Below are 27,233 nucleotides of genomic sequence, written 5' to 3' on the forward strand. Positions count from 1 at the left end.
CGGTCTTGAACTTGTGGCCACCAGGCGCCGCCAAAGCGGAAGAGCCTGCCACCGACCGGGGATGCGGCTAGGGGAGGCCGAGAGTCATGAGGAGGCCGTTTTGGAGGCAGTGCCCCCTGCGGCCTTTTGAGGTCGTGACGTGGGCCGCCACGCATATGAGTTCATCTGGCCTTTCTCCGGCCTGTTGGACGAAGAAGAATGTGGCTTGGCGGAGGGACGAACGGACCGAAACCTCGATTGGATTTTTCTTTGCTGAGGTCTCTTAGGTTTGGACTGGGGTAAGGAGGAGACCTTTCCCTTGGATTCCTTAATAATATCATCCAATCGTTCGCCAAATAAACGGTCGCCAGAAAAAGGCAAACCAGTTAAGAACCTTTTTGAAGCAGAGTCTGGTTCCCATTCGCGCAGCCACATGGCCCTGCGAACTGCCACGGAGTAAGCATATGCTACAGCCGTGCGGCTAGTGGAGTCCAGGACGGCGTTCATGGCGCAGGACGAAAAGGTTCATGCCCGAGAGTCAAAGACGGAACATGCGGAGCAAAATTCCATGTGACAGCATTAAACTCCGTCAGACAAGCCTAGATTGCTTGGAGAGCCCACACGGCTGCAAAGGCCGGGGCGAAAGACGTGCCCGTGGCCTCATAGATGGACTTCACCAAGAGCTCTATCTGTCTGTCAGTGGCATCCTTCAGTGATGAGCCATTTGCAACAGACACAACGGACCTAGTAGCCAATTTGGAGACTGGAGGATCCATCTTGGGAGAATGAGCCCAACTCTTAACGACTTCAGATGGAAAGGGGTAACGCGTGTCAGTGTGACGTTTAACCCAGCGCTTGTCCGGGACCGCTCCGGGTTTTTGGACAGCATCCCTGAAGTTAGAGTGATCAAAAAACGTATTGCGTGTACGTTTGGGGAACCGAAACTGGTGTTTCTCCTGCTGAGAAGCCGACTCCTCTACAGGAGGAGGCGGAGGAGAGCGAACCAGCACCTGGTTGATGGACGAGATAAGATCATTTACTAAGGCGTCCCCCTCAGGAGTATCAAGGTTAAGGGTGAAGTCAGGGCCAGAGCCCTGAGCTCCCCCGTCCGCCTCGTCTTCCTGAGAGTCCTCAAGCTGGGATCCCTAGCAGCGTGAGGAAGTCGGGGAAGAGTCCCAGCGAGACCGCTTAGCCGGTCTTGGACTGCGGTCCGGGCAGGAGTCCTCCGCCTGAGACCTAGGGCTCAACTTGGGAGCGCGCTGCGGCGCTAACCAAGCGAGGCCTGGATGAGACAAGCTACAGGGTCAGGGCCTGTGAAAGGTCCGGTCTGGACTGCAATGCCTCAAGGAGCTTAGAAGACCATTTGATCATATGAAAATGACTAAGGGCCAACACCTGTGACTCTGTCCCTGCAGCCTGCTCAGGGGGAGCAGGGGGTCTACATGAGCCGAGGGGCCCACCAGTGCCCGAGGCTCCGGCTGAGCAAGCGAGGCAGGAGTCGAGCGTTGCTCACAGTGAGGGTAGGTGGATCCCGCAGGTAACATAGCCCCACAAGAGGTACAGACCGCGAGAAAAACCTGTGCCTGTTGTCTCCTAGGAGAGTGACCACTGAAGGTAAATGTGAAAAGAAAGAGGGGATACAGTCTGTCCGAACAGAAATATATATATAATATATACATATGTATCCGGCACCCTAGGGGGACCAGTACCGGGTGCTGTGTTCACCCTGAGCTCCCCTGAGAAGCACCCACCGGCAGAATGCCAGAAAATGGCCGCCGGAGCTCTCAGGGGAGGAGTGGGGCCGAGGGCGGCGCCAGCAAAGAGCGGGAGTCTGGGTTCCCCACAGTGGTCAGTGAGGGGGGAGGAAGACATGCAGGATGTTCCAGCCCTCACATCCGACGTCATGTCGGTAATCCCGCCCTTACCCCTGACAGGCAGGCCCGGGGGCGGAATTTTCGCGACTAGGCCGCGGTGAAGCCGGGGACTAAATTTGAGACCGCGCCCGACCAGCAGGCCCGGTCGGCGCGGAAGTCCACCTGCCTCCTCAGTTTTACAACTACCGCGGCTTCCGGGAAGAAGGTGCGCTCCCTGTACAGTCCCCAATGGGGACACAGAGTACCTTTAAGTAGCAGGGCCCGGTCCCTGGGGTTGAAGAGGCTCCGGTCCAGCAGGTTCCACCAGGGGCTGCGGATGGAGCACGGTCCCAGCAGATGGATGACCGCTCAGTTCCCACTTCTCCAAGCCGCATAAGGGATGGTGAAGGAGACGGCCTGTGGCTCCAGCTTCCGGACCCGCAATGGGTACAGTCTGGGGTCCCCACAGTGGTCAGTGAGGGGGGAGGAAGACATGCAGGATGCTCCAGCCGTCACATCCGACATCATGTCGGTAATCACGTCCTTACCCCTGACAGGCAGGCCCAGGGGCGGGATTTTCGCGACTAGGCCGCGGTGAAGCCGGGGACTAAATTTGAGACCGCGCCCGACAAGCAGGCCCGATCGGCGCGGAAGTCCACGTGCCTCCCCAGTTTTACGACTACCACGGCTTCCGGGAAGAAGGTGCGCTTCCTGTACAGTCCCCAATGGGGACACAGAGTACCTTTAAGTAGCAGGGCCTGGTCCCTGGGGTTGAAAAGGCTCCGGTCCGGCAGGTTCCACCAGGGGCTGCGGATGGAGCACGGTCCCAGTAAATGGATGACGGCATGTGGCTCCAGCCTTTGTACCCGCAATGGGTACCTCAACCTTAACAACACCGCCGACATAGTGGGGTGAGAAGGGAGCATGCCGGGGACCCCGTGGGGGTCCTCTTTTCTTCCAACCGACAACTAAGTTATGAGAATGCATGAGTGGATGTGTGCCTCCTTCCACACAAAGCATAAAACTGAGGAGCCCGTGGTCCACGGGAGGGTGTATAGGCAGAGGGGAGGGGTTACACTTTTTTAAGTGTAATACTTTGTGTGGCCTCCGGAGGCAGAAGCTATACACCCAATTGTCTGGGTCTCCCAATGGAGCGACAAAGAAAAAAAAATTAAAACATGATGAATAAAAAGTACAAAAACTGACGCGTTTCAGACTGAGTCCTTACATCATATGTACTGTACTGTTTAAGAGAAAGGATATGGATATAGATAGATAATTATCCATCTCATGCATGGATATAGCAAGCTAGCAGCGGTGTGTAATTATGTGGTCGGTAATCAGACTGAAAAATATTTCCAAGAAAGCCGAAGATTGGTAAATTTAAAATCCCAACAGTGTGATATAATTTATATTATAATAACTAAATAAATTATATATATATATATATATATATATATATATATATATAAACACACACATATAAATATGTATACATATACTATAAACACACACACACACACCTCCATATCCTGACTCGTCCAAAACGAGTCAGGAGTTTCTGTATTTTTATTCATCAGGTGATAATATATTTTAAAGAAACGAGGGTTTTACCGTTACTGGTGCTGGACTCTAACATCTTGTTCCCATTTGCAATCTGTGGGCATCAGCCATATGGATCTGTGCATTAGCCTCGCAGTGCGGCCATGCATCACGATGACATGGACATTATCAGTACCGTTGGTGAGCCGATTATAACTTTTTCTATTTTTTTGCATGTTGTAGAAAAGAGTTCCCCAGAAAAGCTTTCCTTTTCAGCCCAATACCTGTGATTCTTTAGGGAATAACTCTGAACAAAATCAACTTTGACAATTTCCAGTCGTTTCATTCAAGGGGTTGTCTAGCATATGAAAATAAGGGTTCCGACTTTCTGTAGAAACACTGCCACTCTTGACCACTGGCTGTATCTGGAATTGCAACTACAACACTAGATACTGCCGGTGGTTGATATTGGTGTGGTTTCTGATTGTCACAGTTGTGTTTTTCTAATCCCAACCACAGATATGAGATATATATTTTACTTTTATCCATAGGAATCCCTTCCAATAAGAGCACCACTTTAATGCGGTGCATAGTTCCAGAATCTGAAATCATAGTGGTGTCCAAGCTACGGCATCGCTAAATTATTTGTGAAAAGAGGTACGAGAAATCACAGGGATATAGGGACAGACTTACCGCTTCTTTAATGATCTCAAAACGTTTCTCGTCTATTTCAAAGGTGGCCATTTTCTCAATGATCTTCCTTAGTAAGATATGCTGCTTGTCATTGTATCCCTTCACAGACAGCTGGAAAAAATATGGCACAGATCAGCACTACGCACCCCACACACCAGGACGGGTCCTTCATCGGTCAGGGTTAGTGGTGAGCGGTCCTGAATCAATCATATGAGGTGAGCAGTTAATATGGTTCCTGCAGTCAGGGCCACCACTTTCATAGGCAGACTGTTAATACCGATGACCGAACAAGTGACGTCCGGTTTAACCAGTTTTTTTTAGTTTTTTTTTTTTAAACCAATCCCATTTCTTATGCCCCTCAAAAATGTCCCATTAAATTTCTATAGGAAATACTCTGCTCTTCAGGGGAGTTTTTTGGTCCCTGAAGGAGTTAAACAAAAAAATATGAAGTGGATCCGAATAAAAAAAAAAAATCGGTGGCTTTCCGGTTGGCTAGTGCCAAGAAAACTGCTCTGAAATCTCAAAAAGGAGGATTATTTCCTGGAGTTTATTTGGAAGACGCACGTTTCGCTGGAGAAACGCACTGGGTTTTGTCCATCTCAAATCGACTTTATGTAAACTTAGGAGTTGGGTCCATCGGGTAAGGCCGGGTACACATATCCGGCTTTTCGCCGGTTTGACGGATGCGGCGCATGCCAGTACATTATGATACAGTACAGTGGCAACGCCATAACTTCCAGGTCACATGCTCCGGTCACATGACAGCATGTGACCGGCGCTTGCTGCGCTGCCAGTGTACTATATACACTGTACTGGCGTGCGCCGCATCCGTGAAAAGCCGGATATGTGTACCCGGCCTTACAGACCAATTCAATGATGGGGCACGGTTTTAATTTCTGGTTGTGTAAAAAAAGAAAGAAGGGAGAAGAAAACCCCCAAAAATAAAGGGTACACAATTTATTCTTGAGTCCCAAACATGGTAAGGGGGCCAAAGTAGTATATATTCTCAGACTGGAAGACACCTCAGCATTCGCTTATTTCAGGATACCCTTTTATCAAATAAGAATTGTACAAAGAGGACAAATACTTAAAGGGTTATTGCCAAAGAGTAACAACAAAGTAAGGTCTCGAGCAGACAAGGGCATTTTCGGTCTGAGGGCGATCCAACAAAACATTGGCTCGCACTCGGACCAACGTTGTTCTATGGGGTTGTGCACGCCAGATTTCTTTCTGGCCGGTCTTGAGGAAATTAAATGATATTCGGTTTTCACTCGGCCATGTAAGTCAATGTGTATGTGGAAAACAAAGGGCTACACTCAGAAGACATCAGAGTGTAGTCAGATTTCCACAGACTGTCGGAACGGAATTTTTTTTTCACCATCTTCTACCTCAAAGAGAATCAGAGCGCACTATACTCAGTCTGATCAGTGTCATCTGCATAATCATCCCGATTCTCTCAGATTAGAGAATCTACGGTCGTCTGCACTTACACCAATTTACCGATTGGTGGGAATCCACCTGTAATCCCAACAACGGGGCTCTGGACCCTGAGCCCCACCTTGCTTAGAGTGGTGGCATGCATGCCCGACTACTGCTCCACCAATGGTCCATGTGGCTGCGGCACAAAACACAGAGCAAAGTGGTTCCCCAGCAGTTGGGTCCCTAGTGAGGAGTATGCAACTGCTTTTCCTCAAGATAAAAAGGAGTTCTTACCAAAAATATGAAGCCGTTCCGAAAACACAAGCTCAGTGTTTAATTCCATTTCCTCGTAGTGAATTCATCTTCAGGTAGAACAGTCTGCCTAAAAATATGGTTCCTGATTTGGGTACTAGGTTTAGTTTACAGCATCAAACACAGTTCCTTGACCCATTGTGAGGAACACATGCAACTATTAGGAGAACATGCATTGTTCACAGGGATTCTCTCTCCAAAAACCTAATGTGCACCATTTGGCATTTAGCGGATGCAACACTTCACATCCTGAAGTTGTTCCTCACAATCTTATTTTCAGTAGTTAATAATTATATAGTATACAGAACGGTTCATTTTTTTAATAATTAACTTTACTATTCCAGAATTATTTGATCATGTGTTTAAACCTTTGGTTATATAGCGTTGAAGAAAACTGGTTGTCTATAGTTTGGGGGTCCCTATAATTGGTACAAATTTAAACTAAAATGTACTCAAAGTCATTGCTGGCGTACATTGCATCAAGGGCAACTTGAAAGAAGCACCAAATTCACTAGGAAGCATTTCCCTCTTAAAATAAGATGACAAAGCAAATGAAAAACTTGCATGAGGGACTGGATGTGTAAGAGAAAAATAAACAAAACAAAAAAACGTAGCATCAGTATTAACCCCTAGATGATTTTAGTAGCCCTTTATCAGCCTCCTAGTACCCTCTTTAATGATGCTCATATATTAGTTTTCAAATACTCGAGAGGGGTTTATCTGGCTTATTTTGCCTATTCTTTTATATTTATTTCACCATTGGGCTACATAGGGGCATGTAGATACCAACTACCTACCTGGCTGCTGTCAGCCCCTCTCCCTTGGCTTAGAGAGGTCATGTGACCATGTGACCGCTCCTGCCGGGATTTTGCGGCTTCCTGTGATGTCATGTCGACAGGGGGCAGGAGCTTGTTGACGGGCACCACAACCGACGTCATGTTGGCGCACTGCTTCCGACCAGGTACAGTGCAACACCGCCCCCCCGCCCCCTCCCCACATTCCGTACTCTTCCCCCCTCTCCCCCGCCCCCTGTGCACTGGTATGTGCCCAACGGTGTCCCCAGCCCATTATAATGTATGGGCATGGGGGTAACAGTCTCCCCCTTCCCCCAAGCGCGGTCTCTCTGCATCATGTGATGAGCGGAGAGTCCTGAGCTCCTGGCTTTTGAATATTGCCGGGAGCAGAGACCAGGGACGCCACCTCTCATCTCCGGTCAGCAGCACTGATCTGCATCTCTGGGGCACCGCGCAGCTGTATGAACGCTGCACTCATCACAGGGGAGAGAAGAGAGACCGCAGGGTGCACGAGGGGGGACTATACTATGTAACATTATATAACTCCAAGTGTGTGTGTGTACACGTGTATATATATTTATTATACCATATGGTGTATATATCCATCACATTGGGTGCTATGTATAGTTTTCATTAGTGTGTTTATTATCTATCAGGTGCTGGGGCAGATTGACCGCCAATGAGTGAGTAGAGGGCGGGGCTGGATAGTGAGGCCGGGCGGTCACAGCTCTGACTGAAGTTTGGCAAACAAGCAGAGGGAGATGTCATAATTGGTTCAGCTGCAGGTAAATAAAATGATAATTCAAGAGCAACAAAAGTTAGAAGAAAAATATATAATATAATATATTAGGGATGATCAAATACCTCAAATATTCGGCTTCGCGAATATTTGCCGAATAGGTCGCCGCTATTCGCGAATATTCGATGCGCAATGTAAGTCTATGGGAAACCCGAATAACTAACTATTCAGGCTTCCCATAGACTTACATTGCAGATCGGATATTCGCATAGCGGCGACCTATTTGTCGGATATTCGCGAAGCCGAATATTTGAGGTATTCGATCATCCCTAATATTATATATTTTATTATAATTTTGTGGCCAGACTTCTTTAAACTTAGCCATAGATTTATCGGTCCCTGCATGCAGTCTTCTGTCCAGTCCACGTCTACTGTCAATTAATTCAACTATACACGGATGGGTGCTGTAACCGATATCCTGGGGTGTGCAGGAAGAGCAGGGATTAAGAGACAAAGGGTTGCAGCCACTATGCCCTTCTCCTCTCGCCGATCACACCGCTGAAGATGTGCTCCCAGCACCGTAGAGTCACATTAATAGACAGCAGACCCGAACTAGTCCAAGGACCACAGGCAGAAAGAAAAGGGGCCAATACATTTTGTGTTTATAAACTAATACGAGCATCATTCAAAAGAGTATTCTGAGACTGAAAAACAAAAGGCTAAAATACTGATGACAGGTCCTCTAATACTCTCCTACTAGCACCTACACAGAAAACGCAGATGTTCCGGTTCACAGACTACGGAGCGCCAGTCACTGGATCCAGGCCGGTGCTGGTCAGTATTAAGGAGTGCGCATTTTCCTTCCTTCACTCTTAATTGCTCACCCAGCCCCTTGTAAGTTTTCCTTTGCACAGTCAGCCTTTTGAATTTAGCGCATATTACTGGGGTGGAATTCTGATCTAGACTGGTCTTGAAGAATTTCCCCCTAAATGAGCAGATTTTTACAGAAAATTACATAAGTGGTCAGTAGCTCGCATCTGTAGTAGAAGCTAAAAATGATCAGCATTGTCTGATCGGCAGTAGTCTATACCTAGATGTTTGTCTGCTGTTAAAGCAGTAGAAAGTAATAAATCTAATTTGGGGGAATATTAGGGAAAAGCTTATAAAAGGGGTCATAAATGCAATCAGCTCAGAAATTAATTAGTACTGCAAAAGCATGACTATTAGGTCATCCAAGCTGCAAATGGGATGGTCTCCTCAGCACCCGTGCATTGCATTTAATTCATATATGACCAGAACATGGCCATCGATTGCCCATGGTTCTCTCATACACTTTTCAACACTGAAATTACAAAAGCAATAAAAAGAAAAAAAGTTGTGCAATTAGGGAAATATCAGAATGGTTTTCAAAAACATCTTGACTGTCAGTATGGAGAATGGGCGTTCCATAAGAAATAATGTTCAAAAACAGCTCCCGGGTCACTTTGGTCATGGATCCACGGATCGGGCCAATGCTACAAATATACGCAATGCCGAGCTGTTCGTTTATGGTGGCTGGATACCTAGTCGTCATCCCAGGAACACTAAAGGCCCCATCACACACAAGATCGCTAACGAGATCATTGCTGAGTAACAGTTTGTGACGCAGCAACGATCTCGCCAGCAATCTCGTTATGTGTGACACCTACCAGCGATCAGGCCCCTGTTGTGAGATCTCTAGTCGTTGCAGAATGGTCTGGACCATTTTCTTCAAAGGCGATGTCCTGCTGGACAAGACGCATCGCTGTGTTTGACGCTTTGTGACAGGGTTCCAATGACCGCCGAGATCGTTACTGTGTCGTTGGTAAGGCCTGACTGTGTGACATCTCACCAGCGACCCTCCCAGCGATCCTTATCAGGACATATCGTTGTCGGGATCGCTGGTAAGTCGTGTGTGACTGGGCCTTAACCCATACCATATTCCAGCGAGTTGGAACAGTGTGATGTTCCCTCATGATGGCCTTGTCATTGATCTCACGTCACTACTCTCAAAGGCTATTATGGTGCAGAGTAAGCCAGCAATGGAGAGATCTTGTCTTTAGGTGATGGGTCCAGCTTTTTATCTTGGACACGCTTTTTTTTTTTTTTCTTGGACGCAATGATGGGTGGTCATCAGTTTTGAGACCCTGTGGAAAACGCCATGAAAAAGGCCTTCACTAAGAAAAATCAAACTGGTCCTACTCCAGTAATTATGGTGTAAGGGTGGCATAATTTACGATACCTCTAGTCTTTATTCCAGGTACATCAACTGCTCGATGTTATATTGAAGCATTGGTTGTACCAGTGGTTCCACAATCAAATCAAAGTACCCCAGGAGAAGTATTACTGTGATCTGCCTGCGTGGTCTTAACTTGTTACTGTGGCCTGTAGGGTCTCTAGAGTTGTCCCCTATCGAGTAAACCTGGGACGTCTTTGGTCGGCAAAAAGGGAGCTGCCAGAAGCGGATCTTGATGATTTGCCCAAGTGCATTCAGCGTGCCAGAACATTCCTCAGACAACCATTAATAACCTCACCGATAGCAGCCAAAACTGCAAGTGTGGGAATGTCTGCATAGGTCACCCATACTTTATATTGAATAAAATCGAGATGTTCTAAAAATTTTGTTCATTTTTTCATCATTTCCACATTAGTACAGGTCTATTCACACTCTGATTTCCATCATCCCATGACTTTCCTTTCTTGGAATTTCCGTGTTGTAGCGTATATATACCATAATACATCTTAAAAGGCTAAAAGGTTGGACAATGAGAAGGGAAACCCGGTCCATATAAATATAATATATATCCAGAACGAGCACCCCACACAGTAATATTCATGTCTTTTCATGCCTTAATGGGAAGTTGCTGCTTCCTTGAGATATTTACTTACAAGAATTGCATTCATGCCTGATGCAATGCCATAGTTGACACCTGCGAGGCGGGCTGCATATGTATACTCTTTTAAATCGTCCTTCAATAACCTTAGAAACAGGTATGTCATGTTGCAATGGAGGGGGTCAGCATAGAGGTAACGACTAACAAAGAACAAAAAAAAAAAATGGGAAAAAAAAGGGAACAAAAAATAAAGCACAAAAAAACCCTAAAAAAAATAAAAATAAAACAATAGATGCACTGAACGTGATATGCAAGCAATGAGATGAGCGTGCTAGGAGGAGCTTTGACAAAAGAGTATGAATATGCAGCTTCACAATCACATTGTCTTAGGGATGGGATCTGGACTGTACAGGGAAACAAATCAGCTTTCTGTGGGTCAGATTTGCAAAGAGGTAATGAAAAAAATGGGTTCCCCAAAAATGATGATATCTAAAAATGTAAAGGACTAAAAGCTGAAGCAATGGTAGGAGTATTCCCCCCACCCTATAGTAATGACCAGGGAGGACGTGGAGGTGGTCTCGTATCCGCCTGGGTTTCAGGTACTTACATACATCCCATAGATGGTATTTTGGAGGTCATAGTTCAGGCCGGCTAGCTCTGCTGCATATGCATACTCGTTGAGTGAATCTTTAAGCAGTTCAAGGTACAAATAGGCCATGTTACAATGCAAAGGATCCACATAAGCAAATGGGCTGAAAGAGAATATTGACATTAAACGTCTGACTTCATCATTTTCCAGCTGTAACTATCCAAACTGGTCGATATCAGCCAGCGGCGCTCCGACTAAGGAACTAAGGGGATCTGCCCAAAAACCTGCCACAAATAGTCTAAATGGGATAATTTCACAAAATTATTGAGATTTTTATTTAATTATATACTTCTTCTAAAAGTGCAATTTAAAAAGGGTATTAGAGTCTAACGTTATCCCCTATGGAATATATAGGTGTTACCTGGAAGCTTGGGACTTGTGCCCGGGGTAAATCCCACACCTATCGCTCTCCCATTATGCCCTGGCCACAAAACAGCAGCCAATATGAATTGTATGGATCGATAAATCAAGGATATGAACTATATCCCAGCGCAGGGTCCGTTTGCCGCAGTCCTAGATTTAACTTTTTTGGGCATGCACTTGTACAAGCGCCCTCAGCACACACCCCAAACAAAGGAAATCCATGCATCAAGCTTATTCCAAAAAAGTGCCCTATTGGCATTCTCTAGGTCGGCAGACTATTTTTTTTAAAGATTTGTCTTTTTATACAATGGGAGAGAGATTGTTGCGTTAGGCCAGCACTTGCATATACAGTGGCACATGATTGAAAGATCTGTTGTGGAAAATATATCTGACATATATCTGATAGTGGTGCAAAAAATAAAATGGGGTCCCAAGTATTCTGGAGAAAAACAAAAAGAAGGGAATTTTGTTTACTTACCGTAAATTCCTTTTCTTCTAGCTCCAATTGGGAGACCCAGACAATTGGGTGTACAGCTTCTGCCTCCGGAGGCCACACAAAGCACTACACCCAAAAGTGTAAAGCCCCTCCCCTTCTGCCTATACACCCCCCCCGTGCATCACGGGCTCCTCAGTTTTGGTGCAAAAGCAGGAAGGAGGAAACTTATAAATTGGTCTAAAGTAAATTCAATCCGAAGGAAGTTCGGAAAACTGAAAACCATTCAACATGAACAACATGTGTACACAAAGAACAACAGCCCGAAGGGAACAGGGGCGGGTGCTGGGTCTCCCAATTGGAGCTAGAAGAAAAGGAATTTACGGTAAGTAAACAAAATTCCCTTCTTCTTTGTCGCTCCATTGGGAGACCCAGACAATTGGGACGTCCAAAAGCAGTCCCTGGGTGGGTAAAATAATACCTCGTAATAGAGCCGTAAAACGGCCCCTTCCTACAGGTGGGCAACCGCCGCCTGAAGGACTCGCCTACCTAGGCTGGCATCTGCCGAAGCATAGGTATGCACCTCATAGTGTTTCGTGAAAGTGTGCAGGCTCGACCAGGTAGCCGCCTGACACACCTGCTGAGCCGTAGCCTGGTGCCGCAAAGCCCAGGACGCACCCACGGCTCTGGTAGAATGGGCCTTCAGCCCTGAGGGAACCGGAAGCTCAGAAGCACGGTAGGCTTCGAGAATTGGTTCCTTGATCCACCGAGCCAGGGTTGATTTGGAAGCCTGTGACCCTTTACGCTGGCCAGCGACAAGGACAAAGAGTGCATCCGAGCGGCGCAGGGGCGCCGTACGAGAAATGTAGAGTCTGAGTGCTCTCACCAGATCTAACAAGTGCAAATCCTTTTCACATTGGTGAACTGGATGAGGAGAAAAAGAAGGTAAGGAGATATCCTGATTGAGATGAAAGGGGGATACCACCTTAGGGAGAAATTCTGGAACCGGACGCAGAACCACCTTGTCCTGGTGAAACACCAGGAAAGGGGCTTTGCATGACAGCGCTGCTAGCTCAGACACTCTCCGAAGTGATGTGACTGCTACTAGGAAGACCACTTTCTGCGAAAGGCGTGAAAGAGAAATATCCTTCATTGGCTCGAAAGGTGGTTTCTGAAGAGCCATCAACACCCTGTTCAGATCCCAGGGTTCTAACGGACGCTTGTAAGGAGGGACTATGTGACAAACCCCCTGCAGGAACGTGCGTACCTGTGGAAGTCTGGCTAGGCGCTTCTGAAAAAACACAGAGAGCGCTGAGACTTGTCCCTTAAGGGAGCCGAGCGACAAACCCTTTTCCAATCCGGATTGAAGGAAGGAAAGAAAAGTGGGCAAGGCAAATGGCCAGGGAGTAAAACCCTGATCAGAGCACCAGGATAAGAATATCCTCCACGTCCTGTGGTAGATCTTGGCGGACGTGGGTTTCCTGGCCTGTCTCATAGTGGCAATGACCTCTTGAGATAACCCTGAAGACGCTAGGATCCAGGACTCAATGGCCACACAGTCAGGTTGAGGGCCGCAGAATTCAGATGGAAAAACGGCCCTTGAGACAGCAAGTCTGGTCGGTCTGGTAGTGCCCACGGTTGGCCCACCGTGAGATGCCACAGATCCGGGTACCACGACCTCCTCGGCCAGTCTGGAGCGACGAGAATGGCGCGGCGGCAGTCGGACCTGATCTTGCGTAACACTCTGGGCAACAGTGCCAGAGGAGGAAACACATAAGGGAGTTGAAACTGCGACCAATCCTGAACTAATGCGTCTGCCGCCAGAGCTCTGTGATCTTGAGACCGTGCCATGAATGCTGGGACCTTGTTGTTGTGCCGGGACGCCATTAGGTCGACGTCCGGCATCCCCCAGCGGCAACAGATCTCTTGAAACACGTCCGGGTGAAGGGACCATTCCCCTGCGTCCATGCCCTGGCGACTGAGAAAGTCTGCTTCCCAGTTTTCTACGCCCGGGATGTGAACTGCGGATATGGTGGAGGCTGTGGCTTCCACCCACAGCAGAATCCGCCGGACTTCCTGGAAGGCTTGCCGACTGCGTGTTCCGCCTTGGTGGTTGATGTATGCCACCGCGGTGGAGTTGTCCGACTGAATTCGGATCTGCTTGCCTTCCAGCCACGGCTGGAACGCCTTTAGGGTAAGATACACTGCCCTTATCTCCAGAACATTGATCTGAAGGGAGAACTCAGGCTGAGTCCAGGTACCCTGAGCCCTGTGGTGGAGAAAGACCGCTCCCCACCCTGACAGACTCGCGTCCGTCGTAACCACCGCCCAGGATGGGGGTAGGAAGGATTTCCCCTTCGACAATGAAGTGGGAAGAAGCCACCACCGAAGGGAGGCTTTGGCTGCCTGAGAAAGGGAGACGTTCCTGTCGAGGGACGTCGACTTCCTGTCCCATTTGCGGAGAATGTCCCATTGAAGTGGACGCAGATGAAACTGCGCAAAAGGAACTGCCTCCATTGCTGCCACCATCTTCCCTAGGAAGTGCATGAGGCGCCTCAAGGGGTGTGACTGGCCTTGAAGGAGAGATTGCACCCCTGTCTGTAGTGAACGCTGTTTGTCCAGCGGAAGCTTCACTATCGCTGAGAGAGTATGAAACTCCATGCCGAGATATGTCAGTGATTGGGCCGGTGTCAGATTTGACTTTGGGAAATTGATGATCCACCCGAATCTCTGGAGAGTCTCCAGAGCAATGTTCAGGCTGTGTTGGCATGCCACTCGAGAGGGTGCCTTGACAAGCAGATCGTCTAAGTAAGGGATCACCGAGTGTCCCTGAGAGTGTAGGACTGCTACCACTGTTGCCATGACCTTGGTGAAGACCCGTGGGGCTGTCGCCAGGCCGAAAGGCAGTGCCACGAACTGAAGGTGTTCTTCCCCTATGGCGAAACGCAGGAAGCGCTGATGCTCTGGTGCAATCGGTACGTGGAGATAAGCATCTTTGATGTCGATTGATGCTAGGAAATCTCCTTGGGACATTGAGGCGATGACGGAGCGGAGCGATTCCATCCGGAACCGCCTGGTTTTTACGTGTTTGTTGAGCAGTTTTAGGTCCAGAACAGGACGGAAAGATCCGTCCTTTTTTGGCACCACAAACAAGTTGGAGTAAAAACCGTGACCCTGTTGCTGAAGAGGAACAGGGATCACCACTCCTTCTGCCTTCAGAGTGCACACCGCCTGCAGAAGAGCATCGGCTCGCTCGGGGGGCGGAGATGTTCTGAAGAATCGAGTCGGAGGACGAGAGCTGAGCTCTATCCTGTAACCGTGAGACAGAATGTCTCTCACCCATCGGTCTTGGACATGTGGCAGCCAGGCGTCGCAAAAGCGGGAGAGCCTGCCACCGACCGAGGATGCGGTGTGAAGAGGCCGAAAGTCATGAGGAGGCCGCTTTGGGAGCGGTTCCTCCGGCGGTCTTTTTAGGACGTGACTTAGACCGCCATGAATCGGAGTTCCTCTGATCCTTCTGTGGCCTGTTGGACGAGGAGAATTGAGACCTGCCCGCGGGCCGAAAGGACCGAAACCTCGATTGTACCTTCCGTTGTTGAGGTCTGTTTGGTTTGGACTGGGGTAAGGATGAGTCCTTTCCCTTGGATTGTTTAATGATTTCATCCAATCGCTCACCAAACAGGCGGTCGCCAGAAAATGGCAAACCGGTTAAGAACTTTTTGGAAGCAGAGTCTGCCTTCCATTCACGTAGCCACATGGCCCTGCGGACTGCCACCGAATTGGCGGATGCTACCGCCGTACGGCTCGCAGAGTCCAGGACAGCATTAATGGCGTAGGACGCAAACGCCGACGCCTGAGAGGTTAAGGACACCACCTGCGGAGCAGAGGCACGTGTGACTGCATTAATCTGCGAGTGACAAGCTGAGATAGCTTGGAGTGCCCATATGGCTGCGAATGCCGGAGCAAAGGACGCGCCGATGGCTTCATAGATGGATTTCAACCAGAGCTCCATCTGTCGGTCAGTGGCATCTTTGAGTGAAGCCCCATCTTCCACTGCAACTATGGATCTAGCCGCCAGTCTGGAGACTGGAGGATCCACCTTGGGACACTGAGCCCAACCCTTGACAACTTCAGGGGGGAAGGGATAACGTGTGTCCTTAAGGCGCTTAGAAAAGCGCTTATCTGGACAAGCTCGGTGTTTCTGGACTGCCTCTCTGAAGTCGGAGTGATCCAGAAACGTACTCATTGTACGCTTGGGAAACCTAAAACGGAATTTCTCCTGCTGAGAAGCTGACTTCTCAATTGGAGGAGCTGGGGGAGAAAGATCCAACACCTGATTGATGGACGCTATAAGATCATTCACTATGGCGTCTCCTTCAGGTGTATCTAGGTTGAGAGCGGCCTCAGGATCAGAATCTTGATCTGCCACCTCCGCTTCATCCTCTAGAGTCCTCCTGCTGAGACCCTGAGCAGTGTGATGAAGTCGAGGGAAGCTCCCAGCGAGCCCGCTTAGGCGGTCTCGGACTGCGGTCCGTGTCAGAGACCTCACCTTGGGACCTATGAGTCACCCCAGGAGCACTTTGCTGCTCCAACCGAGGGGGGCCTGGGGTCAATGATTCAACAGTGCCCGGGGCCTGTGTTACCAGCCTGGACTGCAAGGCTTCTAGTATCTTAGCAGACCATTTATCCATACTCTCAGAAAGTTTGTCAGCGAATACTGCAAACTCCGTCCCTGTCACCTGGACAGTGGGAGCCGGTGGTTCCACTTGGGCCACCAGTGGCAGAGGCTCCGGCTGAGTAAGTGCCACAGGGGCCGAGCATTGCACACAATGAGGGTAGGTGGAACCTGCCGGTAGTATAGCCGCACATGAGGTACAGGTTGCAAAGTAAGCCTGTGCTTTGGCACCCTTGCTTTTTGAGGACGACATGCTGTTGTCTCCTCTGAGTACAATCCGGGAGGGTATATAGCCAAAAACCAACAGTGCGACCGTACAGAGTAAATGTATAGCATATAAGTATATATATATATATATATATATATATATACACACTTCGGCACCCAGGGGGGACAGCACCTAGAAACAGGTGCGGCTTACCGACCGCCCAAAGCGGTTGTGTGACCACCAGATTCCCTGCCTGGGCCTCCCAGAGCCGTGTTGTCTCTCCTCTCCAGCTTCAGAAGTGCTGACAGGAATGGCTGCCGGCGTTCTGTGAGGAGGAGGGGGCCGTGGGCGTGCCCTAGAAAGTGCGGGAATCTGATGCCCCACGGTGCTCAGTGAGGGGGGAGGAGGATACAAAGTATGCTCCAGCCCTCAGCGCTGACGTCCAGTGCAGCGTCCCGCCCTTCCCCTGACTGGCAGGCCCGGGGGCGGGAGTATGCGGTACTAGGCCGCAGAAGCCGGGGACTAAAGTTATAAGCGCGACCGGCAAACAAGCGCGGTCAGCGCGGTAGTCCCGGCGCACTAACACACCCAGCCGTGCTGCAGCGTGTATGACACAAGCGCTCCATGCGCCGTCCCCAAGGGGACACAGAGTACCTCACAGTAGCAGGGCCTTGTCCCTGACGATACCCGGCTCCTGTCCAGCAGATTCCCCAGGGGCTGCGGAGGGAGCACGGTCCCAGTGCCTGGAGACCGATTAGGATCCCACTTCACCCAGAGCCCTTAAGGGATGGGGAAGGAAAACAGCATGTGGCTCCTGCCTATGTACCCGCAATGGGTACCTCAACCTTAACAGCACCGCCGACCAGAGTGGGGTGAGAAGGGAGCATGCCGGGGGCCCTGTTATGGGCCCTCTTTTCTTCCATCCGATATAGTCAGCAGCTGCTGCTGACTAAATTGTGGAGCTATGCGTGCATGTGTGCCTCCTTCGCACAAAGCATAAAAACTGAGGAGCCCATGATGCACGGGGGGGTGTATAGGCAGAAGGGGAGGGGCTTTACACTTTTGGGTGTAGTGCTTTGTGTGGCCTCCGGAGGCAGAAGCTGTACACCCAATTGTCTGGGTCTCCCAATGGAGCGACAAAGAAACAACCCATAGATCAGTGCAGTACCACATCTATCATTTTATATATGTACTTTGTGTATCAAAAGAATATCCCACAACACAATAACAGGCAAAAAATAAATAACAGCACTCGTAACAATTAACCCAGCTAAAGGGAACTTGTCACCAGATTTGGGGCCTATAAGCTGCAGCCACCACCACCAGGATCTTATATACAGCATGTTAGAATTCTGTATGTAAGAGCCCAGGCCGCTGTGTAGAACATAAAAAACACTTTATAATACTGACCTAAACAGTCGGTGCAGAGCATATGGGTCAAATGGGTGTCTCCGTTCTCTGGGTGCGGCGCCTCCTCTTTCGGCCATCTTTGTCCTTCTTCTGAAGCTAGTGTGGATGATGCATCCGACGTCATCCTCAATAGCCAGTATTGAGGTTCCGCGCATGCGCACTACAATACTTTGATCTGTCCTGCCCAGGGCAGATCAAAGTGCGCCTGTGCAGGGCCCCAGTGTCGGCTAGTGTGGATGACGTAGGACGCGTCATGCACCCCTGCTTCAGAAGAAGGAGGACAAAGATGGCCGAAAGAGGCGGCGCCGGTACCGGAGAACAGAGACACTGATCCGACCCATCTGCTCTGCACCGACCGTTTAGATGAGTATTATAAAGTGATTTTTACGTTCTACACAGCAGCCTGGGCTCTTATATACAGCATGTTAGAATGCTGTATATAAGAGCCCACTCGTGGTGGCCGCAGCTTATAGGCCCCAAATCTGGTGACAAGTTCCCTTTAAACTTTAATTTGTTCCTTTAAGCATATATCAAAATTACAATACGTAGGGTTCACCGATGATTCAGCATCATCATAAGATAAAGAAGAAAGTTATAAAGTGTAGGTTTATAATCTCTGCGTTGCACACGTGCACATGTTGAGTATTTGGGGAGGTCATATAAAGTATTGGATAATCCCTTTAAGTCTGGTCTGGACGTAGCAGTTGTAATGTACTATGATGCATTTACCATTTGGACTGTTTAGCTTTGTACATGAGAAAGAATGTTATATGGGCGGCATGGTGGCTCAGTGGTTAGCACTGCAAGATTGCAGCGCTGGGGTCCAATCCCACCAAGGAAAACATCTGCAAGGAGTTTGTATCTGTTTCCTCCTACACTTAAAAGACATACTGATGGGGACCTTAGACTGTGAGCCCCATTGGGGACAGTGTTGCTGATGTATGTAAAGGTAGTTTAGCACTGAGCAAAAAAATTAAATATAAATTATATAATATACACACACACATACATACACGTATATTACACACATATATATATATATATATATATATATATATAAACACTCCTTCATGCAGGACGACATATGTAACGGTTTAATGTGTTTCGGCCCAGTATTTCATACGTGGTGGAATTTATCATCAGTCGCCATAAACTGAACATAAATGATTCACAGTGATGGCCATTGCTGGGAATTTCACTATTGACGTTCAAGCCATAAGTAAATAAAAAATTAACATAAAAGTGTAGAGTGTCAGCACATTTGACGACTCCGGTGATTATAGCCTGCCGCATAAATATTAGTAAGTGCTTATTATCCATGCTCGGAGAACAGTCTGTTCATTAGTATTCACACGCTGACAGTGTAAGGACGTAAATCGGATTATAAGGACGCAAATCGCTTATAAAATAGTATCAGCCCCTAACAAAAAAAAAACAAAAAACCCCACAACTTGCGTAAAGAAATTATACATACCTAAAAAACTCAAAGTTGAGGCAGGCTTTGGGAAGGAAGAATTTGTCATCCTGCTTGAACCATAATTTGCTCATCGCTGTGTCCTATAAATACAGGTAAGATATACACCGACACATTGTTAGCACCATGATACACATCAAATTACACCCGGAAGATGCTCGGCAGGAATATATGATCATAGGACCGGGGAAGGGGATTTATCCGGCTACAAAAAACTTACATCAAGAATCATTTAAAAGGTTATAAAATGTAAACAATTCTAGTAAATCAGGACATTGTGCCTATTAAGCCCTCACCGAGGTCCTTCTAGTTTGTTAAAGTGAATGCCACTTTTTGGCTTAAGTCTATGTGCGCACTAGAAAGTGCCATTTTTTTAAGAAAAAAACGGACCCTCTATAAGAATCCTGCACCCGCGGTAAACCTGCACCTGCGTTTTTGCCACGATTTCTCGTGGATTTTACGCAAGTTGGTCCCCGCAGTTTATACCATTATCCAAGGCAAAAAAACAGAGGTACCTGCAGAAAAGAAGTGACATGCTCATTAATTCCGCAGCGGAAAATCCGCGGGTATGAAAAAAGCGCAGTGTGCACAAAGCATTTTTTAAAACCCATAGGATTTGCTGGGGAATGACTGCAGCAATGTTAGACATTTTCTGCAGCAATTCCGCAGTAAATCCGCAGCGTGCGCACAGGGCCTAAATTGGGTTTTCATTTACCCTTAATTAAGTCAGACCATTGTGCTACTAGAGCCGTCACATAGGAAATTATCCAAGAAGCTGCAATAACAGATTCTGTCATATACCCGAGTGGATTGACTTGATTGGGAAATATAAGGTTGGGCAGTTTGCATATAACATCATCTGATCTTTTTGTTCTCCAGGGACACCCTTCCATTCTCCCCAATGAAAACACATGCATGTGTATGGGGGAAAAGGGAGCGAGGCAATGGTCAAACGCCATCCACGGGCACCTTTAAAACGGATACTTGCCAAGTATAGGGTTACCCCCATTGACATACTGCATAGACCTATTAACTCCTGTATTCTTACCTTAATCAGCGCAGGATAGGATGTTGCATCTTTTTCTAAAGGAACGATCTCAAAGTTTGTAGGAATGAATTCATTCCTCATTGGTAGATGAAACTTTCCATTTATATCAGCTCTTTGCCATTTCTAAAACAAAAAAAAAAGGTTACGATGACTAAGAAAAACTAAGCCCACAAGTCACTTTGTATATGATACATGGATAATATGCAATAATCCATTTATGGAAAATATATATAAAAAAAAAAAATAAAAATAGCTAATGTTACTGAAAGAAATATCTGGAATATATGCAATGTGTGTAAGTGCCTCTTGTATAAAAATTACACTGCACACACCTAGTGAATGGAGAGGTGAAGCGCCAGTATAGAGTCACTATATAAACTGTGTAATATTTCATTTTTTTTTGTACTTAATTATCAGGATCAATACACACGTTAAGGATTTTAACCCCTTAAGGACGAAGCCAGATTTGTACTTAATGCCCAGGCCATTTTTTGCAATTTTGACCAGTGTCCCTTTATAAGGTTATAACTCTGGAACGCTTCAATGGATCCCGGTGATTCTGAGATTGTTTTTTTCGTGACATATTGGGCTTCATGTTAGAGGTAAATTTAGGATGATATTTTTTTATTTTATTTGTGAAAAAATCTGAAATTTGACAAAAAAAAATTTAAAAATTTTGCAAGTTTCAAACTTTTAATTTTTATGCCCATAAACCGGAGAGTTATGTCACACAAAATAGTTAATAAATAACATTTCCCACTTGTCTACTTTAGATCAGCGCAATTTTTGAAACAAAATTTTTTGGGGTTAGGAAGTTAGAAGGGTTCAAAGTTCATCAGCAATTTCCCATTTTTTCAACAAAATTTACAAAACCATTTTTTTAGGGACCACATCACATTTGATGTGACTGAGAGGCCTGGGTGACAGAAAATACCCAAAAGTGACACCATTCTAAAACCTGCACCCCTCAAGGTACTCAAAACCACATTCAAGAAGTTTATTAACCCTTCAGGTGCTTCACAGGAACTAAAGTAATATGGAATGAAAAAAAATAAAAATTAACATTTTACCTAAAAATGTTACTTTAGCACTAATTTTCTTACTTTTTCAAGAGGTAACACCAAAAATTGGACCTCACACTTTGTTACCCACTTTCTTATGAGCGCGCCGATACCCCACATGTGGTCAGAAACCTTTGTTTGGGTAAATGGGAGAGCTCGGAATGAAAGGAGCAATATTTGAATTTTGGAAAGCAAAGTTGGCTGAAACAGATTGCGGGCACCATGTTGCTTTTACAGATCCCCTAAGGTACCTAAACAGCAGGAACCCCCCTCAAGTGACCCCATTTTGGAAACTAGACCCCTTAAGGCTTGTATCGAGGGGTATACTGAGCATTTTGGACCCACAGGTACTTCACAGATTTTGATAACGTTACTTTGTCATATTGAAAATTGTAATTTTTTTTCTCAAAAATGTTGCTTTAGCATCAATTCTCTCACTTTTTCAAGAGGTAATTCCAAAAATTTGACCCAAATGTTTGTTACCCACTTTTTTATGAGCGCGGTGATACCTCACATGTGGTCTGAAACCTTTGTTTGGACAAATGGGAGGGCTTGGAACGAAAGGAGCAATATTTGAATTTTGGAAAGGAAATTTGGCTGAAAAAGATTGCGGGCACCATGTCGCATTTGGAGGATCCCTAAGGTACGTAAACAGCAAAAACCACCACAAGTGACCCCATATTGGAAACTAGGCCTCTCAAGGAATTTATCTAGATGTTTGGTGAGTACCCTGAACCCCCAGGTGCTTCACAGAAGTTTATAACGTTGAGCCATGAAAATAAAAAAAATAAAATTTTACCACAAAATTGTTACTTCAACCAGGTAGCTTTTTTTTTCACAAGGGTAACAGGAAAAAAAATCACCATGAAATGTATTGTGCAATTTCTCCTGAGTTTGGTGATATCTTATATGTGGTGGAAATCAACTGTTTGGGGACACGGCAGGTCTTGGAAGGGAAGGAGTGCAATTTGACTGAACATTTGGCTGGAATAATTAGTGGACGCTATGTCGCATTTGGAAAGCCCCTAAAGTGCCTAAACAGTGGAGGCCCCCCACAAGTGACCCCATTCTGGAATCAAGAAACCTCAAGGCTTTTATCTAGGTGTATATTGAGCATTTTGAATCCACGAATACTTCACAGAATTTGATAAGCTTAGGTTGCCATAGTGAAAATTTTCATTTTTTTCACAAAAATGTTTCTTTAGCATCACATTTCTCACTTTTTCAAGAGGCAACAACAAAACGTGACCCCACAGGTTGTTATCCAATTTCTTGTGAGCGCAGGGATACCCCATATGTGACCAAAAACCTCTGTTTGGATATATGGGAGGGCTTGGAATGGAAGGAGCACCATTTGAATTTTGGAAAAGTTGAAATAAATTGCGCGCACCATGTCACATTAGCAGGGCCTCTTGGGTACCTATACATTAGAAACCCCCCACAAGTGACTCCATTTTGGAAACTGGACCCCTCAAGGATTTTATTCAGAAGTATAGTAAGCATTTTGAATCCACAGGTACTTCACAAAAATGTTGCTGTAGCAACAAATGTCTCTCTTTTAGGCTATGTGGCAATGATCCAGCGACACGGCGTCCAGTACACAGTGTCAGCCTTCCTGCAGAGATGTGAGTGTTGTCCACGGGAGAACGCAGCTGCCCATGCCCACGATTTGGGTTCAGGCTGCTGTGGAGCTCTATGCTACCTGCAGAGCACACTCATCTCCGCAGCATAAATTGACATGCTGAGGCTCGGGAAGCTGCGCCACAGGTCGGTTTATGCTGCGGAGAAAAGAAGCACAGTGGGCATGGGATTTCTAAAAATCCTTCCACTGTGCTTCTACTGCACAACGCAGCGTTATGGACGCAGGGAAAACACTCTGCGCCCATAACGCTGCAAACCCTGATTGTGGGCGCACAGCCTAAAATGCTACAATGGATGAATGGATAGATGTCAAACATATATAACGTCCCACCCCCCTGCATATTCTAAGCTGGCGCCCTTTAGTGCCTTTCATGTGGCACTAAAGGGTGCCTAGCCTTGTATTTAGCCCAAAAAGAAAAAAAAATAATTAAAATAAATGACGTGGGGTCCCCCCTATTTTTGATAGCCAGCTAGGGTAAAGCAGACAGCTGTAGCCTGCAAACCACAGCTGACAGCTTCACCTTGGCTGGTGATCAATTTGGAGGGCTCCCCAAGCTGGTTTTTTTTTTTTAATTATTTATAAATAATTAAAAAAAAAAACAAACAAACGTGGGGTCCCCCCAAATTAGATCACCAGCCAAGGTGAAGCTGACAGCTGGGGTCTGGTATTCTCAGGGTGGGAAGAGCCATGGTTATTGGACTCTTCCCAGCCTAAAAATAGCAGGCCGCAGCCGCCCCAGAAGTGGCGCATCCATTAGATGCGCCAATTCTGGCGCTTCGCCCCAGCTCATCCCGCGCCCTGGTGCGTTGGCTAACGGGGTAATAAATGGGGTTGATACCAGGTGTGTAATGTCACCTGGCATCAAGCCCAGCAATTAGTTATGTCACGGCGTCTATCAGATACCCGACATAACTAATTGACAGTAATAAAAAAAAAAAAATTGACAACAAAAAAAAATGTATTTGAAAAAACACTCCCCAAAACATTCCCTGATTGACCAATTTATTGAAAAAATAAAAAAAAAAAAAAATCCGCTGTAATCCATTTGGACGTCCCACGTCGACTCTGGACCTTCTAGAATATGGGGGACACGTTCAGGGAACGTATCCCCCATTTTCTAGGAGGGCAGACCCTCCATTTCAGGAGAGTGGGTGCAAAGAATCTACACCCACTCTCCCCGGGTCACAGCTGCAGACTCCGTGCAGCAGCAGCAGCAGCAGCCAGCGTCCTGAACACAGGAAGCTGACAGCCGCGCTCTGCACATGTGACCGGCGTCTGCTGTGAAGGAGCCGGAGGAGGGGGGCCGCGGGTGATCAGAGCTGCGACAGGTACGTATGACACCGGGGAACAACGGGGGGGATAGGGGGGGGACCCGGCAGGGCCTGGGGAGCAGGTTTCTGTCGCATGTGTGATGGCACATGCGACAGAAACCATAGGAAAGGGGGAAATGCGGCCGGCGCGCTGCTGTGATCGCCGGTGCGCGCGGCCATCTTGGATTTTCAGGAGGGGGTTGGGGGTCGGGGGGGGCACTTTGGGGATACCGAGGGGACCGGAGGGAACCGGGAAAAAGATTTATCTCCCATCTGGCATGTTTGATCATGCCAGATGGGAGATAAATCATTTTTTACCGGCGCGGTCATTTACTGTAACCTGATCATCGGTATACGGTGTATACCGGTCATCAGGTGAGCGGGGACCGGAAAAACCGGCCAGAATCATGATCTCCAGGGTCTCAGCTACCCCCGGCAGCTGAGACCCCGGAAATTTTCCGACTCTGGGGGGCGTTAGACCCTTTTTTCCGACCGCCGTTAAAAAGCGGCGGATCGGAAAAAGTACCCTAATATGCCGCCGTTAAAAGGCGTATCGGCGGTCGTAAAGGGGTTAAAATGGTTTCCATATGTTTTTTTTTTTGTTTTTTTTTTTACACCATTTCAAAACATCCCCAGACCAACTTCTGGCTATCATTGTATCCAAGACAAAAGCAGAACCCGGCACTGAAAAGAGTAGACCTCCATTCCAGCCTGTGAAACACCATAATGATTCCAAGGACAAGGAAACATCACATTGGTCTTACTGCTGGGATTATAGTGTCTCCAGACTGGTTTCCCATCAAGCATGTCAATCAGCAAGTGCAAAAAGGTAGCTGCCAGCAGAGCATCTTGATGATGGGTGGCACGGTGGCTCAGTGGTTAGCACTGCAGTCTTGCAGCGCTGGGGTCCTGGGTTCAAATCCCACCAAGGACAACATCTGCAAGGAGTTTGTAAGTTCTCCCTGTGTTTGCGTGGGTTTCCTCCGGTTTCCTCCCACACTCCAAAAACATACTGATAGGGAATTTAGATTGTGAGCCCCAATGGGGACAGTGTTGCCTTTGTATGTAAAGCGCTGTGGAATGAATAGCGCTATATAAATGAATCATATTATTAATTATTATGATTTGCCCATATGCATTCAGAGCAGCATGTAGTCTATATTGAATAAAAAAAAGAATTTTGTTTACTTACCGTAAATTCTTTTTCTTATAGTTCCGACATGGGAGACCCAGACCATGGGTGTATAGCTTCTGCCTCCAGAGGACACAAAGTACTACACTAAAAAGTGTAGCCCCTCCCTCTGAGCTTATACACCCCCTGGATAACCAAATCTAGCCAGTTTAGTGCAAAAGCTGAAGGAGGACATCCACCCACAAGTAGAGATAGAGCAAAACCCGGAACAACCGGCACCTCTGTCTACAACAACAGCCGGTGAAAACCCACGGAACAAGAAAACTGCCAACAGGCAACAGGGAGGGTGCTGGGTCTCCCATGTCGGAACTATAAGAAAGAATTTACGGTAAGTAAACAAAATTCTCTTTTTCTTAATCGTTCCTTATGGGAGACCCAGACCATGGGACGTCTCAAAGCAGTCCATGGGTGGGAATAAACAGAAAACTGAGACGTAGGCAAAACCTAACTTCACAAATGGGCGACAGCCGCCTGAAGAATGCGTCTTCCCAAGCTCGCATCTGCCGAAGCATGAGCATGCACTTGGTAGTGCTTTGAAAAGGTGTGCAGACTAGACCAAGTGTTAGCCTGACAGACCTGCTGAGCCGTAGCCTGGTGCCTGAAAGCCCAAGAGGCACCGACAGCTCTGGTCGAGTGTGCCTTGATCCCCGGCGGGGGAGGCACCTGAGTACTCTGGTAGGCATCGGATATGGCCGACCTGATCCAACGAGCTAGGGTCGGTTTAGAAGCCGAGAGACCCTTGCGCTGACCTGTGGTCAGCACAAAAAGAGAGGTGCACCGCCTAAGAGCCGCGGTGCGTGACACATAGATCCGGAGCGCCCGCACCAAATCTAAAGTATGCAACGCTTTCTCAAAGCGATGAACAGGGGCCGGACAAAGGGAAGGCAATGAAATGTCCTGGGTAAGGTGGAAAGGAGAGACCACCTTAGGAAGAAAGTCCGGAGTCGGATGGAGAACTACCTTATCTTGATGAAAAACCAAAAAAGGTGACTCCAAAGAGAGCGCGGCCAAATCAGAAACTCTCCTGAGAGAAGTTATGGCCACCAGAAAGACGACTTTTTGTGAAAGTCGAAACAAAGAAACTTCCCTAAGAGGCTCAAAGGGGGGTTTCTGTAAGGCCGTGAGGACCAGATTAAGGTCCCAGGGATCCAAAGGCCGCCTGTAAGGTGGAATGATGTGAGATGCGCCCTGCATGAAGGTGCGCACCTGAGCCAGTCGGGCGATACGCCGCTGAAAGAACACTGACAGAGCCGAGACCTGTCCCTTAAGGGAATTGAGGGATAGTCCTAGCTGCAGACCGGACTGTAGAAAGGACAGGATGGTTGGCAAGGAAAAAGGGCAAGGGGCATGGCCGGAAGAACGACACCAGGACAGGAAAATTCTCCAAGTCCTGTGGTAAATCTTTGCAGAGGAAGACTTCCGAGCATGAGTCATACTGGAGATGACTTCGGGAGGAATGCCGGAAGCCGTCAGGACCCAGGACTCAAGAGCCATGCCGTCAATCTGAGAGCCGCAGAATTCTGGCGCAAAAAACGGACCTTGAGAGAGAAGGTCTGGGCGGTCCGGGAGATGCCACGGAACCTCT

At 47.4% G+C, this 27,233-nt stretch overlaps 1 protein-coding gene across 5 annotated transcripts in view; it reads right to left on the reverse strand.

The window, feature by feature from the left end:
• Positions 1 to 27,233, reverse strand: part of IDE (insulin degrading enzyme) — a 206,533-nt gene that overhangs the window by 31,151 nt on the left and 148,149 nt on the right. For 4 of the 5 annotated variants that reach the window (XM_075348567.1, XM_075348566.1, XM_075348563.1 and 1 more), the window contains exons 13-16: positions 20,444 to 20,566; positions 19,396 to 19,478; positions 10,791 to 10,935; positions 4,068 to 4,178 (exon numbers count right to left, since the gene is read on the reverse strand). In XM_075348567.1, coding sequence (XP_075204682.1) covers positions 4,068 to 4,178; positions 10,791 to 10,935; positions 19,396 to 19,478; positions 20,444 to 20,566 — 462 coding nt within the window. Of the gene's footprint in view, positions 1 to 4,067; positions 4,179 to 10,238; positions 10,384 to 10,790; positions 10,936 to 19,395; positions 19,479 to 20,443; positions 20,567 to 27,233 lie in introns of all 5 variants that reach the window. The other variant, XM_075348564.1, reaches the window with a different exon arrangement.

This window comes from Anomaloglossus baeobatrachus, chromosome 5 (assembly GCF_048569485.1).
Source record: "Anomaloglossus baeobatrachus isolate aAnoBae1 chromosome 5, aAnoBae1.hap1, whole genome shotgun sequence".
Taxonomy (NCBI): domain Eukaryota; kingdom Metazoa; phylum Chordata; class Amphibia; order Anura; family Aromobatidae; genus Anomaloglossus; species Anomaloglossus baeobatrachus.